Raw genomic sequence first — 17,830 nt, 5'->3', positions numbered from 1 at the left:
GGGGGTTAGGTTTAGGCACTTACAGGGAGGATTAGGGTTAGGCACCCCTAAGGGAGGGTTAGGGGTGAGATAGGGTTAGGTGTAGTTACTATACTAACCAATCGGGATTTTCAGTCTTGCCAGCCTTCTGGTATCAGGATTTTAACCGCCGGGCTTAGGTCCGGCGGTCATTCATACTGATCCCTTCTCTACTCCCTTCACTAACTGCCTGTCAGATGGCAAATCTATTTCAAGACTGGCTTACTGACACTCAAAGCCCTATATGATCAGGGTCCTAGGTACTTAAAGCAGCTTCTGATTCCTTATACTCTCATTCACTTCGATTTGCAGTTGAAGGACTGTCATACCTCCCATGATCCATTCCAGGAGGACAATATGCTCTGTTCCTGGACTTCCCTCTTAATTTATGAGCGCCAGTATGCAGAGCGCATGCACATTTTAGGGTATGGAGGAGATTTTTCCAAAATGTCCTCCAAAAGCCCTTTGGTAAATTGCTGTGAAAGTAAAATAATGTGAAAAAGGTGTGAAAACACTGGTTTTTAAATTAATTTAGTAGAAAGAACATTGATAAATATGTCCATAATGTTTAAACTTGCCAATTAAAACATGTTACCAGGATGTGTTAATCATTACAGAAGCTGGGGTTTAGAGTCGCTGTCTAGTAAACTGGTTTATTGGTTTATTTTCAGAAGGTTTTTCTAAGCATTAAATGATTATATACTTTGTAACTTCAACTGACATGTTATCGGAAAAACAACTACCTGAGAAATGGAAAGATATAGTATATTGATATGCAATGCTGGGTAGCAGCCAGTGAAACACACTTGCATAAATATATATGCCGTACATACACACACATAGATAGATCAATTGATTGATTGACGGATAGATAGATATATTTGTTTTATTTTGCACTTAGTGTTTATATGTTAGGCAACATGGGATTTGGATAAGAAGATAAATAGAAAATACTAGGGAATCATAATATTTTCTTTTATGGTTTGTTTTAGTAAACTACTTTATTGGTTTATTTTCAGAAGGGTTTCACACATTAAAGTGCTGCTTGCCTGGCTGAAGCAGCATTTTTGATTTGTTGACATTACAGCACTGGTTGACCACTTTGGGATTATGGGAAATTTAAGCTATGACGACTCACCCAGGTCCAGCTTAGTAAAATCTTTTACTGAAATTGTTTATTTATATATTACATGGGATTTAAAAAAAAATAAACAAATAAAAAGAGATGAGAATCTTAATTAAGGTTTGCCGGATGATGTGCTGCAACTGCATACCAAACAGTAGTGCATATAATACATGTCTACCAAATTTATCTAAAGATGGCAATTATCTCTAGCACTTAGCAATATATGCGTGCCATTATCAATGTTTTTTTTGCATGCCGCTCAGTAATGGGCACCTGATGGAGCAATTCAATTGTTGCTCCAATTGGGCATGGGCGCCGACATTTCTGCTTGCAGCTTCCTGAGGTGGCAGGAAGTCTGTGTTTTGGGTGCCAAAATGGTAGTTTGGTCACGTCACCAGTACTTTAGACTGGTTTAACTGCTTTACTTTGCTAAACCTGGTGCTTTTGGGTTCGAGAAGTGCGATAATTAATGGGCGCCCAAAACAATTGAATTGCTCCTTCGGTGCCCATTAATTATCACTGCTCCCAAAAAAATTTGGATCGCCCCCTTGAATGGATGTCTACATACCTACTGTGAAGGACAATCAACCGATAAACCATTAGCAAAATACTAATGCTGTGAATCCAATTATCTGATGCTTTGTTAAAACAGCTGGGTGTAATCTATGTAATATCAAGTACGCCTTTAGTAAATTGTGATTTTCCCAGTATAGTTCCTCTTTTTCACCCAAATATCTTAAATTCGCATAGATTACAGGTCTTACAAGCAGGGCCCTTTTTTCTCTTGTGCTCTTCCTCTGACCACATTGGCACCAAAACTTTAGCCTCAACAGGCAACACTACCTTGTGGTTACTGTGGCTGCATATGAAACAATGTCTATATAGCTTGTATCCCATGCAATGTTTTGTACTGTAAGTCTTTTGCATTTTATTTGTTCTGTTTGTACTGTTTATGTACATTGTAAGGCACCACAGCACCTGTTTGTTGCCATATAAATAAAGTATAATAATAATAAATTATGTCCCAATAATTCAGAATTTTGAATCACTCAAATTAACAGAATTGGGGAAATGTACTTAGCCTTGAAAAGTGATAAAGTGGAGAGAGATAAAGGGGGCCTATTCATCAACACTAAAATAACGTTTTTAAGGACATTTATTTTAGTATTGATGAAGAGACTTAACGCAGGAGATATCACAGATATCTCCTGATTAAGTCCCCTGCGTTAATTCCACACTCCCCATACATTAGTATGTGGATATGGAAATTATGCTATTCATCAAATTCCGAAAATTATGTATTTTCAGAATTTGATGGAGTTACTATCTGCAACAGCGAGGTGGCGAATAACAGGTGACACTTACCTGCTTTCAGGTGGGCAGGTCCCCCGGCGTCTTCCTCCATCGCTCTGGTCCCTCCTCTGGCACCGGTGGCTGCTCAGACACTGTGTTCTCCCAGCAGAACACAATAAAGTTTAGAAAAAAAAAAAGTTTTTTTTTTTTTCTCTAAACTGTACTGCAGTCTGCTGGGAGAACACATGTCAGAACAACCACTGGAGCGGGAGGCGCTGCAGCGGGCAGGTAAGACGGGGAAGGGGGGTTTGGGGGGGACACACAAAATTACCGCAGCTGTAGGCAGTGCTGCGCATGCGCTGGTTTTCCGAATGAAACAGCGCATGCGCAGCACAGATTCCAGCTGCGGTAAGGTAGAGTAGAGAGGGAAAACTATTTCCCGAAAAGCTGTCATCGCAAAAATGACAGCTTTTCGAATTCCTCCGGTAATTAGGTAGAACTCCATGCAAGTTCTAAACCTAATTACCTCCATCGAATTTTAAGTTATGATGAATAGGCCCCAAAGTATCAACCAATTAGCTCCTAACCATTTTTCAAACAGTAAAGTGACAGTTTGGTTGCTATGGACAACTTCTCTTTTCACACTTAAGAAGGAAGAGATGTACTAGCAACCAATCAGCTTTTTACACTTAAGACGGGGAAGATGTGCAAGCAACCAATCAGCTTTGAGGTAGCATTTATCAAGTACATTCTATAAAATGATAGGTAAAAGTTGATTGCTTGTTATGGGAAACTTCTCCACGTCTCCAATCTTTAGCTTCATACATCTCTCCAATGGTGTTTTGATAGAGGAAGGCCTAGCTTCAAAGATCCATGTGCTTCCCTGCAAAACTACTGTAGGAGTGCTTTCATAAAAGTAGGTAAGTAGCTTCACAAAATGCACTGGGGCTTGCCACTTTTAGTTGTTAGTAACTGGCCTCTGGGCCTGATTCAGACCCGCTCGCGAGCGCTCGCAAGTGGGTCGATGTTGGCGCATGCGCATGACGGACCCGGCAAGCCGTCGCTATGGGTCTCGCTACAAAGGGGGCGTGCTGTCGATGGTAAGTGACAGCACGCCCCCTTTGGTGGGCGTGCCGGGGGCATGGCTGGCCAGACGGAGGCGTTCCCATGGGAACGCCTACCGTCTGGGGCCGGCCCCACTGACATCACAAGTGCTGTCAGTGGGAGTGCTTTTGGCTCTGATAGAGCCAAAAGCACTCCAGGGCTTGCGGCAGACGAGACCCTACCACAAGGATCTCGTCGCAAGCCCGATGGTCGCGATGGTCTTGACCATCGCGACCATCTTTTTGGCCGCTCGCTATAGCTGTGGGTGGTCACCCACAGCTATGCGAGCAGCCAGGAGGTCGCTCTAAAATCAGGACGGCCCTGATTCAGAGCAAGCGCTCTGTCAGAGCGTCCGGCTCTGAATCAGGGCCTCTATTCTGAGTTTTAAACAGGTCTTATTTTAAATCAGAGGAGATATAGCATTATATTGTAGTACCCATTATATTATCTTAAGTAGGAAATATTATCTATATAATAAGTGAGAAAGTGTGTGTGTGTCTGTTTGTCTTTTATGCATGGCCAGAGTTTTGTACCTAGCTCCACCAAATTTGGCATGGTGGTGTAGTTTGACCTTGATTAGGTTTTTTACATAGGTTCTGGGGTTGGCTTCATACACACACTGTTGAACTCTGGCAGGCTCATGATCAGCTCAGCACTTGATACATTCAGACTGTGGCAGACAGCATAATCAATCCACAATCTTTGATCCTGGCAAATCTTAGCATACAGAGATTACAACCAGCAGGGGAGATTGATCGCAGCCACACACTGCCACCGTGGGCAGGCCCCTTTCTGTCTGGGAACAGGACTCCAGTCCTAGCATTCCTTACCCCTGATGGCAGCCCTGCAATGTTGGTCTGCAGAGTGATTTCAGGGGGTGATTCAGCTGCAGATGCAGTGAAAGGGATCACGCAGATTCCGATCATCGGGAATCAGCGCATGCGTCTGACCCGTACTGTGCATGTCCAGTAAGGGTCTGCAATCCCACACGCAGTCCAGCAGCAGACTGTCTCCTACCGTTTTTGGACGGGGAGCAGGTGGCGACAGCATCTGTTTCCCAAAACAGTGGCGTGTAGCTGCTATTAGGAGGGGAGTGGAGAGGCCAGGATCTTTGTCGGCTGACAGAGATTTCCTGGCCTCCTTTACTCATCTGCGACAGTCAGCTTGCCTGACCCCATGGTCACTCAGTCGGCCGTAGGGATCGCAGATTATTCGATGCTGCGTCATTGGATGCAGCTCGGATCAGTAAAGCATGCAGGAGGCGTAACACCTCCTGCTACATTGCTGCATTATCATATTACATCACAGCTGAATCCCCTCCTCTGATTTTGGAAGCTATACTGATTTCTGTTCTGTAAGTTAATCTGCTCCTAATATACCACATTCCAAACGGTATGAGAATACGCCTGCCTGCACTGTCGTCATGATCGAGGACAATGTAAAAAAATGAAGGCTGCAGATGTACTTCAGAGTCCAGTCTCCACCCGGCAACGCTGGGTATCCCAGCTAGTATATAAATGATTGAGGTAAACATTTTTGTAAACCCTGCAAATAGTAATGCCTTACACACCTTACACACAATAATGATAATGGGGTCAATCCAATTAGGTGCGAGTTGTGAGTTTGTTTCATGAAACTCGCAGACTTCGCACAAATGCGCGCACCCGAGAATTTTCTAATCCAATTAAAAATGCCTATTCGCTGTACTCGCAGTGGGGGTTTGCTGAATGACAGCCAAATGCGATGTGAGAGAAGTGCATGAAAAAGTGGGGTAACCTTCCTGGACCCCAAAAAACTGACCATGTCATTTACAGAATCATACAGAAAAAACTAAAAACGCAAAACAAAGTAGGGAAAAATATGCTTTTGGGGTACTATGAGGTGATTAAAAAATATAAAAGGCAATAATTAACAAAAATACTCATTAAATGATGTCATCTTCAAACGCTGGCAGACCAGTTCCACTGCATCCGTGTGCAGTGTGAATGGCGCCGACTCGGGAATAACCCTGGTCAGTGCCACGGTCTGAAGGGGATCTGTCCTGAGTCTGACCGGGACAGAACCTGGAATTTAGTGTAAAAGTTATATAAGTTTGCTCTCCTGCAGTCTTGTGGTGAAATTCACTGTGTGAGTACTGGTAATGGTAATGTATGGGTCTAGCTACAGCATCATAGAGAGCCTTAGCTTTATCTATTTGTCAATCATACAGACAAGAATTGCCAAGGAGGCCATAACCCCTCAGCTACCTGTCAAGGTGTCCTGTGGCCCTTATTAACTTAATTGCACAGTTTTGCATCATCATATGTATATATAAATTTATAGATACTGTTTTCTGTTCCTACAATTTATATGCTTCAAAGGCTGTGTAACTTAGGGGCTGCCTTGTGTTATATATTCATCTAGCCTTATCCAGTCGTACATATTTCCTGTAGGTCTTGGGGCCTGGAACTGCTGGAGAATCAGGAATTGTAAGCTATCTATATTATAGTGTAAAGTAAAGGGTATGGGGGCCTATTCATCAACACTAAAATAAAGTTTTTAAGGACATTTTCCTTAAATAATGTTATTTTGGTATTCATGAACAGACTTAGCACAGGAGATATCCTGTAAGAGATATCCTTGCTAAGTTCCTCTGCATTCATTTCCACACTCCCCATACATTAGTATGGGGATGTGGAAATTGTGGTATTCATCAAATTCCGAAAATTATGAATTTTCGGAATTTGATGCAGTTACTATTTGCCACTGTGAAGTGGCGAATAGCAGAATCGACTTACCTGTATCCGCGTGTGCAGGTCCCCCGACTAGTTCCTCCGGTGCTCTGCTCCGTCCTCAGGCTCCGGAGGCTGGTCTGTCATGTGTGCTCCCCAGCAGAGCACAAGGAAGTTTAGAAAAAAAAAAAAAAGTTTTTTTTTTTCTAATCTGTCATGTGGTCTGCTGGGAAACCACATGACAGACCAGCAGGACGGAGCCGGTTGCTGCTGCGCGGACAGGTAAGTCGGGGGGGGGGGGAGGGGGTGGGGATTCGGGGGGTGTACACAAACTTAACACATCTGTAGGCAGTGCTGCACATGCGCTGGTTTTACAGATGTAACAGCGCGTGCGCAGCACTGTTTCCAGATGCAATAAGTTAGTGTAGGCAGGGAAAAGTATCTATTTCCCGAAAAGCTGTCATCGCAAAAATTACAGCTTTTCGGAATAGATACTTATGGAGAGGTGGAATGATGAATTCCACCTATAATTAGGTAGAACTCCATGCAAGTTCTAAACCTAATTATCTCTAGAGAATTTTTAGGTTTAATGAATAGGCCCCATGGTAACAAATTCACAGTGTGTTCCAAACAGGAAGGCAGTTTCTAGGTTATAGTATTTAAAAATGACAAATTGATTATGCTATAAGACACTAGCAGCTCAGAAATGACATTACCTGTAACCAAATAGTATTCCACTCTTTCCACCTCCCTAATAATGCTGGGAAATAATGACACACTACGAGAAATATAGAAATGTTTATAATATGTCACATGTCTTCTTTCAGGCCCTGAGGTTATGGCTGAGGATGCGTTTGAAGAGAAGGCCTGTTGTTGGGTTCTGCGTCCTGTTTGCGTTTTCTGTGGTGCTAATTAATAGTTTTCCTGCATTGCCTGCAGACACAAGTGGACATGCTGATTTTCAAAAGCAAATTAAACACAGGAAAGTTGCCCGACACAAGTGGCTACGGACTGACACCACAGACTCCACTCCCAGGCAAGTCCAAAGTGCTGACCACAGACGCTGGGAATCTGGACTCCAGAATTACAGGCAAGACATGCATGGATTAATTAACGCCAGCCGGGACTGCAAGGAGAAGAGTCATTTAGGTGCTCTTAGCAAGCAACCACAATGGAAAAATAATCATTATCAAACCAAAGAAAAGAGGTCCCTGACCAAAAAACATTTACAATCTGAAACCTATACCACAGGAATTAAACCAAAGGATTTTATAGCAGTAGCCAATATAAAAAATGTTATGCAAAATTACTCAGGAGGCCCAGTTAGTGTCCTTACAGGCAGGGACCTCCATAAGCTAAATAAAAGGGACATCTACCTTCCTAAACCTGTTTTGGTGAAAATCAATCCTTTGCAAAAAACAAAAACTAAAATGCAAATCTTACTTAAAAACTATTCAGCAGTTCTGCCAGATCTGCAACGCCAGAAAACAGATGGACATGTATTTCCATTAGATAGATTTTTAGCTTTGCCAGGAGCTGACTCTATGAGCAATAGGGAGAGTGCCAGGGAGCAATTGAGTAATAAAGCATCTCTTTTCCAGAATGCTTCTACAAAATATAAAAAACATTTTATCTCAGACTGCCTAAAATTTCATCCCGAGCAGCTTAAGCCAGCTCATCACAGGAAAAAAGAAGCCGAGACAGAAAAGGCCCCCCCCTGGTTTACATCAGATGATTTGCAGAAGATGAGGTTGTTATCTGAGGGTGAGGTTATAGCAAAGTCTAGAATTCCTGCACATGGACAAGTTCTTAAAGTAGCTCTGTGCCCAAGTCAGCTGGATGACCACTGCCATATACGGAATCATTGCACACGAGGATTCTGTGGATTAATTAAAAGACCTGCTGATTTATATGAGGTTCTAGCTTTTCATCTGGACAGGATCCTTGGGTTGAATCGCAGTCTGCCAGCAGTGGCCCGAATATTTGCAAGTGACCTATTGCCATATAAATATACCAATGGGGCTGCAAGGCCAATTGTGTGGTGGGCACCTGATATCAAACACCTAAACGACACCAACAATGACCAGAATTCTCATGCATTGGGCTGGTTAGACTATCAGAATATGCTGAAGCACAGGTGTGGCATGGAGAACTCTGGTACATCCTTAGGTACAACACCCTGTGTGGGCATCAAGCATACAGAATGGGCCAAGCTGGCTTTGTTTGATTTTCTCCTGCAGGTATGACAAGTATTAGATTTTTAAATAGCCTTTTTAGTTTACAACTGTTTACTAAGGGCCATCACAGCTGCTTCAGACAATACTTTGGACATGAGATGTCATCAATCACATATCAGTCAGGACTATCTGAGACATTGGTCAGTGTGACTGTAATGACTGTGTGACCATTATGTGGTCATCAGCCAACCACATCCCTGTGATTTGGTCACTCTGGTTCTGATAACTCTAGTAATCTGGTCACTCTTTGGTACTGAGCACCCTAGGAGCCAGATCTATTAAACTTGAGGGGTCTATGTACAAGCACTGAAAAGCGCAGAGACGTGGACCAGTGGAGAAGTTGCCCATAGCAACCAATCAGTTCCTACTTATTATTTTATAGACTGTACTTGATAAATGCTACTTCAAAGCTGATTGGTTGCTATGGGCAACTTCTCCACTGGTCCACTTCTCCACTCTTGTCACTGCTTCATACATCAACCCCTAAGTCCCCATAGAAATAGCTAAGATAGGGGTCTATTTACTAAGCCTTGGATGGAGATAAAATGAACGGAGATAAAGTACCAGCCAAACAGTTCCTAACTGCCATGTCACAGGCTGTGTTTGAAAAGTGAAAGTTAGGAGCTGGTTGATTGGTACTTTATCTCCGTCCACTTTATCTCCATCCAAGGCTTAGTACATAGACCCCTTGGTCACTTAGGGGTTGATTCTGAGTCGGACGCAGGGAAAGCATCACACGCTTGTTTCCCCTCTGCGCATGTGTCCCGATGGTCACCGCCAGAGTGTACGCAGATGGCAACTGCATGAAGATCCATGCAATATCGATGGCGTTTCTGGGTGGTAACTGGGGGGTGGCTAACAGGTGAGGGAATGTTGCGGGTGTGACGGTGTCAGCGACTGCATCTAAAGATGCAGTTTCGCCGACACCGGTGGTCATGGTCCCTCTGTCATTCTTCAGCTGCCATATGCAGGTGCAATGTCCGATGGTGTGGCCGATGATTGTACACATATCGGTGGATTCACACCGCTAGGTGGGTGTCTTAATAGGACGCCCTTCGACCATGGCATTAATATGCAGGCCACCTCTGAATCAGGCCCTTAGTTGGTTGCACGCTGTATCTGCCTGTGCAAAGCAGGTTGAAACACAAGTTGATGCAATATTAAATTACACATTCTACTAAACAAATGAACAAATGAAGCATCTATGTAGCACAACTGCTGCATTTGGCACAATCTGTGAATCTATGTATTGATGTATTACAGTAGTTGAAGTATTTATACTCCACTATATTTGTCACCCTGCTTTCATGTTAGAAAGGAGCTACTCACTGGCCAAGTACAGTTTGATTGGCAGCGCTGTAGATTTGCTTGACAATAAAAGCATTGGTTTGGTTTGATAGACAAGGGCACAGCGATGATACAGCCCTAAATATATGGGAGGAGCTTCAGCTTTGTGTAAAGGAATAATGAGGTAATACTTTTTAACAGACGTAGTGCAATTTGGATGCGGTCAATAACCCGACTACGGGGATTCTGTATGTATTGACGTCGTCTGCCAAATTTTGTGCAAATGTGCACATTTTCATGGGAAGCAACAGATTTGCACATCAAGATGGCGGCATCTGGTCTGTAGCGTTGCAGAAGTTTGTATGGTCTGATAGAAGGATTGTATTTGGATCAAAGAGGCTTTCTGTGAGCCCAATCCAGTGATACAAGGGGGCAAATTTGGGAGGCATGGCCAAGTCCCCTTAATATAAATGAATGTCAAATACCATGTGCGCTGACGCAAAGCATGCTGGGGGGAGGGGTGGTGCATTTCTCCCCCTCCACAGCTTCACATGCCCCTTTTACAACACCAGGCCTCAGTAATTAATTCCTGCAGCTGCCTCCTCTCTAGATGGCCCCGATTTGGATTGACACCATTCTTACTGGACGAGGGCTAGGTGTACTAGTACCTTTAACTCAGCATGTAAAAGAGAGATCCCTGCATAGCCCCAGTAAATGTATTTATTGGTGCAAAAGGTGTATGTAGTCTTGGTATGAGCAAAAAGCTCCACTTATTGTGCATTCTGACTCGGCCCCATGGCTTTTCAAAATAAGTATATATTTTGTGTATTTTGCATCACTATAACGCCTAAAATATTCTTTTCAGTACGTTTTTGACTTACAGACATATCATTCCTACTATGAAAATGCTGTGTAAGACCTAAGTTTGCTATGTATTGCAATACAAACAAGAAGCACATGGCAGCCATTTAGTTTAATCTTCCCCTCTGGATGATTCTACAGTACACGCCTTCATAGCAGATACAGTTGTGGCAAATGTTTCTCTTGAAGTCATTACTCCAAGAGCACTGGCAGATGACTGTGTTATCCTTTGTAGATCAACATCCATACAAAAATAAGCACAATAATTTATCCAAACTAATTATTAAACATCATTACTAATGCTGGCCATACACTCTGCAATTATCGGGACGATCCGCCCGATATCGGCGGATCGCCGCGATAATTGCAGCGTGTATGCGGGCGACCGAGGGTTAAATATTGCTCGGTTGGGCATGCTGGATTGTCCAGCATGCCCGTCCGATGCAATATTTACCCGGGAAACTGTCGGCCGCATCGGGCAGTGTATGCCCAGCGCGGCCGACAGACAGACATTTCCTACGGAAGGAACAGGGAAATGTCTCCTCCCCCGGGGGCGGAGCGCGGATGTCGGGCTATACACTGTGAGATTTCTCTCACAGTGTATGCCGGCGACATCTGCGGCTGGCAGCCGGCCAGATAAAATGTCTGTCGGTCTGACAGACATTTTATCTGGCAGTGTATGCCCAGCATTAGTTATGTGTCTGAATTTCTCTGCCTTTACAATATAAGTGAACTCATATAATGCAGTTTCTTCCCTAAGGAAGGCTCAATTTAGAGTTTATACTTTTTGCGCTCTGAATGTACAGGTAAAGATTCTTTTGGAAAAAAGCGTATATACATTTGTATGTTTAGTTACCTGTACCACAAGATACATCCAACTAAATACAAAAGATCACGGTTTTTGCTTGTTATTACATACAAATACCTCCACTTACATTGATTTACCCCTTTACAAATCCAATAGTAATCTTCTTTTGTGGAATAGTCCAAAGGGAAATGAATAATAAGCAATCCGAATGGAAGGCAGCAACCTAATCTAGAAGCAATGCTTATCTATTAATTACTAGAGCAGGCAGGACGTGTCGGGATTTAGACTGGCGGCATCACGTCCGCCTGTCTATTAACTACATCATCATTGCGTATCTTTACACCACACCCCCTGTACCTGCAAAATATATGCTGCTTAGGGGATGTGTCCTAGTCTAACTGATGCTGCATCTCCAGAGGGAGTACTACACTTATGATTTTACTGCACCCTGCTTATCCATACTTGCCTACTCTCCCGAAAGTTGCGGGAGGCTCCCGATTTTTTGGATAGCCCCCCCGCACCCCTGGAAGAGTAGGTGGATCTCCTGCATCCCGTACACTTCCCAGTGAAGTGGGCAGGATTGGGAGATTATACAGGAAATTTGTTTGTCCTTACGGAGGTGCCATTTAGCCCCATCCTCTCCTCGTGTAAGCTATGCACAAAACTAGATAGGGACATATTTTGGTGCGCATGTACTACATGGAAGTGCAAACATTTAAGACAGAAAATGTGTACGTACAACTCTAAATTAGGCCCTTAATGCACATTTTAATCCAATTGTGGATACTCATGTACTGTGACGAGTAGCATATTATGTAGACACAAAATTGAAAAAAAAATTGCTACACTACATCACGCGCCGACTGTCTCGTGCCATAAGGTGTATTGAGGCCTGGTATATGAGGACACATCTGTACTATACGGAATGGGTATGTAATGCCGGCGGATCAAATACCGATAGTGGCAGCCCGTCTGGTCGAATTCCCAACAGGTAAAGGTAAGTAACCTAACCCTCCCCTCTCCCCCCCTAACCCTAACTTAGTGGTGCCTAACTCCAACCTTCCCCCTTAGTGCCTAACCCTAACCTCCCCCCAGGGGTGCCTAAACCTAACCCCCCCTCCCCGCACCCTAAACCTCCCGGGGGGTTGCCTAACACTAACCTCCCCCCTAGTGCCTAACCCCCCCTCCCCTAGCTTAACCCTAACCTTCCCCGGGGGGGTGCCTAACCCTAAATCCCCACGGGGTCCCTAAACCTAACCCCCCAATCCCCGGGCTAAGTGTTATACTTACCCGTCAGAGGACGAACGGGATTTCCAGCGTCGGGATTAATATGGCGTCGGCATTTCGATGACTATCTTAAGTCCCTCGTCAGGCAGGACGTGTCGGGATTTAGACTGGCGGCATCACGTCCGCCGGTCTATTAACTACATCCCATACTATACATATGTTACCTTGTGTGCTTAGTATGTGATAGATCTTGGTTCCTGTCATTTAGGCTATATAATCTTGTGTCTGAGAATTAGATAAAGCAACATAACTTGGAAAAGGGCCCAAGGATCTGGCAGTAGATGATGATGCTGTGATGAGAGATGGTGTCTGTGGGGTGATGGAAGAATTGTGTGAGGTTGAGAAAGCCACTTGCTTCATTTAACTTTATTTACATCACTTGATTCAAGCAACATGTAAGTTTGTGTTAACCAGATGGTTTTCCCTTTCCTTTCTAGCACTCCATGCTGGATAAGGCAGCTTTAGTTCCTGGTGTGGAGTGAGTTTTATCATACACAACAAATGATAAATGGTTCTCAAGCCAATCAGCTCACAACTGTCATTTTTCAAACAGATGACAGTTAGGAGCTGATTGGCTGGAGCACTATCATCATACTCAACAAGTTTTATCACTCTTTGTATATGATAAAACTCGTTGGTAAATGAGGCCCTGAATGTGCTGTGGTTTGAAACTCAACCACATCCAATGTACAGTATATGCTTTGCTTAGGTTTAGTGGCATACAGTATGAGGAGAAGTCTAAATAATATGTGGGGAGGTCTAAGTGGGTTGTGAATGGTATGTGGGGAGCTGTTGGTGGAACTTTAGAGGTAGCGAGAGGCATATGTTTTTTTTTTTTGTGATGAGTGATTGGGGTTGCAGAGAAAGAGAGAGATGTGTCTTGCTTCATATCATCAGCATTTGCGACTGGTTTAGGTTTGAGATGGAATGGGTATGTAACGCCGGCTGTCGGGATGCCTCCTGTCAAAATACCGACAGCGGCATCCTGGTATACTTACCCTACCCCTACTTCCCCTAACCCTCCCTTCTTGTAGCCTAACCTTAACCCTCCCCACCCCTTACCCTAACCCTCCCCGTTAGTGCCTAAACCTAAGTCTCCCTCCATCGTGCCTAAAGTGTCTAAACTTAACTCTCCCCTCTTAGTGCCTAACCCTAACTGCCCCCCCAGTGGTGCCTAACCCTAACCCTCCCCCTAAGGGTGACTAACCCTTACTGCGTTTTATATCATGTGCAAAAGATACCCCTTCTAACTAGAAGCGGATATCGGATGGGGGGGAGACATGACTTACCTGTCTACTGCCACTGGCCGCAGCGGCAGCTCATGCGGGGGGTGAGAGGAGACTGCTGCTGCCTTCTCTACAGTACAGCACACACTGCTGTGTGCTGGGCTGCAGAGGGTCCAGAGAAGCTGCTCCCGCTGAGCAGCAGCAGTCTCCTCTGTCTCCCTGCATGATGTGCCGCTCTGCTGCTATGCAACGTCCATTGGTAGTGGACAGATAAGATGTGTTATGGGGGATCACATTGATCACCCATCTCTGGATCTGTCAGTGCTTATAACAGGCATATATGCATGTTTCTGCAGGTCTGCATGTGCGCAACATCCACTGTGCAGGGAGAGGCTGGGGGCTGCCCAGCAGCTCTCGGAGTGATGGACAAGCCACCAGCATGACGTGAACGGGGGTGTGATTCAGGGTCACTTCCCCCAAAATGGCACAAACCTGGCAGTGTGGCTTCACGGACACGTGTTCACGTCCTCTTTGCGTATCAGGCTGCCGCACCGGGTGTGACAAGGTATAGTGACGCCCCTGGTCAGACCATCTCTTTCCTCCACTGGCTCCACCTCTCCAATCATAAGGAAGCGCAAGAGCAAGTTAACTGTAAGTCTGCATTTGCGCACATGGATCCATCAGACCTTTAGTAACACTGCAAGCATATACTATAAGAACAATTTATTTTCCTAAAGATATACCCCCAGACCGTTTTATGGGGTGGTTAAAACACTCATCACATTTTTGATTACTTTATCTTTTAAGGTGGGATGTACAGTACTAAGCAACGCAGCCATGATGCTGTACATTTCGCCACTTATCGGGTACATACCAGCGATATTATAGCTGGTATGCACCTAGAAACTTACAAAGGATAGCTGTTCTTTGCTATAGAGGGATTTTCAGGTTTATGACCCAAAAGGCCATCTGGCGTTCTTCTGCGGATGCGCACAATGGCGTGCGCGCTGCCGGGCACACTGGAAGGGATCCGATTGGATCCCTCTCAGTGCAGGATGCGGAAAGAAGCCCATTGGCTTCTATTGGGTAACGCCAACTAAAGATGGCGTTACACGCCGTCCCGAAGCTCCCTTAGTACATATCAGAAATGCGGTCAAACCCCCGAAAACTGCATTTTGGGGGGTTTTACTGCATTTCTGCCCTTAGTACATCCTGTCCTTAGTCTTTAACTGATATTATAACATTGGGAAACAGTAGAGGTAATGTTCGAAAATCTGACAGGCATTACACATGAAAGAACAATATAATTGGAGCACATACGACCATTGCAGACCTGGGCGCATCTTGAGATATGTCCGACTCTGCATTAATTTTTTATAGCGGTCTGATGTGCGGTTTTAATAATCACATCTTGAGAAAGCGCATTTGTTTTCTTTCTACGTGTAAAGATGGGGATGGCAATTTCAGATCTGGTGCTTTGAAATAAGACAGCTCGATGTGTAGTTCGGCCTTTACAAGCTGTACATAAAGATGCCCAGCAAAGCTGATAATAATTTTCACCTACAGAATATCATGCTCTCTCTCACTTTACCACAAATTACCAGCAAATATAAACATTTATTTTAGCTACTTACTAATTTTGTGCAGATTATTATGTATTGTGCTGTGCACTTTTTTTTATAAACATTTATACAAAAGTCAAACTATTATGGTATTAGCATTTTCTCCTCGTATGAGTATACTGTAAATCACTTTTTGTATTCATTACATCCCCCATGCCTCAGCCTTTACCATTAACTTGTGAAATTCAGCCATGCAATCTGCTCTGGGAGATTTTCTTGCTGAACACACAGTCTGTGTGTGCTCACTAGCCTAAAACATGGCAGTCTTCCTAAACTAGCAGACGGTATTTACTTCTCAACCGCTCTTTAAACACAAAACTGAGCAGAGATTTAAGTATCTTTTTGTCTAGACTTGTCCTACGAAGTCACATTTATTTCCTGGTGTGTACATTACAGCCAACGCTGTCAAAGATTAATTCTTAGCCTTCACTGTTTTACACTGAAGATTGGCGCAGGTCAGGCTTCCTGGAAAGGTAATGCAATAAACGCTCATTTTCTGGGTTCAATTAAGTGCAATTATTTTATGTAATCTGTAGAAGATGTGTTTGAGTTTTTCGACAGAATGTAATGTCCAAAATATATAATATTTAAAAATAATATTAAAATAATAATAAAATATAAAATACAAAATCAGTCAAGTTTTTAGGTTTTAAAAAAGAATGAATGAAAATACAGTTTACATTCAACAAACATCCGTCTTTGCCGTTAAAAATGGAATTGAAATATTCTTTGGATTTCCAGTGCTCATGGGTCATTTCTGGGGCACTAGCATACATGGTAACACCACAGAATAAACTCCTCTTTTTCTCATTCAGAATTATGCGGGCCATACACGGGGCGATTTGAAAACGTACAACACCTCGGTACGTTTTCAAATTCAGCCTGACGCATCACATGCTGCTGTGAATGGTAAATGATGCATCTTACAAGATGCTTCGGTTACCTATTTAACAGCATGACGGATCGCAGATCTTATGGATTTTCCACAAGATCTACGATGCTGATGTACGACGGCGGGGACGCGCATCGCCATTGTACAGCATGCCAAACCACACACGATGTGCACGATTGATCGTTGCGATCGATCAAAATCCTGCACATCATCTAAAAAATCTTACCGTGTATGGGCCGCCTTAGTCGTTTTATGAGTTGCATGGGGCACGCAGAAAGTGCATCTTCCTGGCAAGACCTCACTCTGATTGCACCAGCAAAGTTCTCATCTAAGCTCGTAATCAGGAGCAAAAAGTAGGTGGAGTGACATTGCCATTTGCCGTACCTCCCAACTGTCCCCATTTTGTCAGGAGAGTCACACTTTTTGCTCGCTGTCCCACCATCCCACCCACAGTCCCAAGTATACAATGAAAGGGGGAGGGTGCAAGGTTGGGAAGTCTCCATTTCACCTGCAGCAGGGAATGCACATGGCATCAATACAGTACGGAGAGGGACTGGGGGCAGCCCAGCAGCTAGGGAAGTGCTGGGGCCTGGGCATGTCCCCAGCGTGACAAAAAACAGGGTTGTGCCACACAACCCCAGACTACAAGGCCATGCCCCAGATCACGCCCCTTTTTCATGCATGAGCACCTGGTCCCGCTCTCAACCTCCTCAAAGTTGGGTTATGACATTGCATAAGTAGGTGCAGTGACATATAAGTAGGTGCAGTGACATCTCATAAGTAGGTGCAGTGACATCTCATAAGTTGGTGCAGTGACACATCATAAGTTGGTGCAGTGACGTCTCGTAGATGCAGTGACGTCTCATAAGTAGGTGCAGTGACACATCATAAGTTGGTGCAGTGACGTCTCGTAGATGCAGTGACGTCTCATAAGTAGGTGCGGTGACGTCTCGAAGGTGCAGTGACGTCTCATAAGTTGGTGCAGTGACGTCTCGTAGGTGCAGTGACGTCTCATAAGTTGGTGCAGTGACGTCTCGTAGGTGCAGTGACGTCTCGTAGGTGCAGTGACGTCTCATAAATTGGTGCAGTGACGTCACAAACGGCTAATATCGTGTGTTTTTGCATGGTATAAACTGCGTTCAATATTCTGCATAAGGAATACTGGATGCAGGGCTGCATGTGCCTGTATTTCAGTCTGTAGTTGTATTTTGTCAGTTAGATATAAATACTTGTGGTCATTTCTGGTATTCTATGTATTGATGCAAGTCGAAGTTCCTTTGTAATGTCACAGGTAATTTATGCCTTTTATGCTGAAGCTGGAATGCTTTCTCTCCTTACCCATAAAAGAATAGAAATGT

The 17,830-nt window shown here is 44.0% G+C and overlaps 1 protein-coding gene across 1 annotated transcript in view; it reads left to right on the top strand.

Annotated features, from left to right (window-relative positions):
* GASK1A (golgi associated kinase 1A) overlaps nt 1-17,830 on the top strand; it is a 47,930-nt gene that overhangs the window by 9,632 nt on the left and 20,468 nt on the right. Inside the window, exon 2 of the mRNA XM_088463722.1 lies at nt 7,080-8,492. Coding sequence (XP_088319848.1) covers nt 7,080-8,492 — 1,413 coding nt within the window. The remainder of the gene's footprint in view (nt 1-7,079; nt 8,493-17,830) is intronic.

This window comes from Taudactylus pleione, unplaced genomic scaffold (genome assembly GCF_031769625.1).
Source record: "Taudactylus pleione unplaced genomic scaffold, aTauple2 ptg000053l, whole genome shotgun sequence".
NCBI lineage: Eukaryota > Metazoa > Chordata > Amphibia > Anura > Myobatrachidae > Taudactylus > Taudactylus pleione.
The sequence above is the reverse complement of the archived record's forward strand: the minus strand, read 5'-3'. Positions and strand labels throughout refer to the sequence as shown.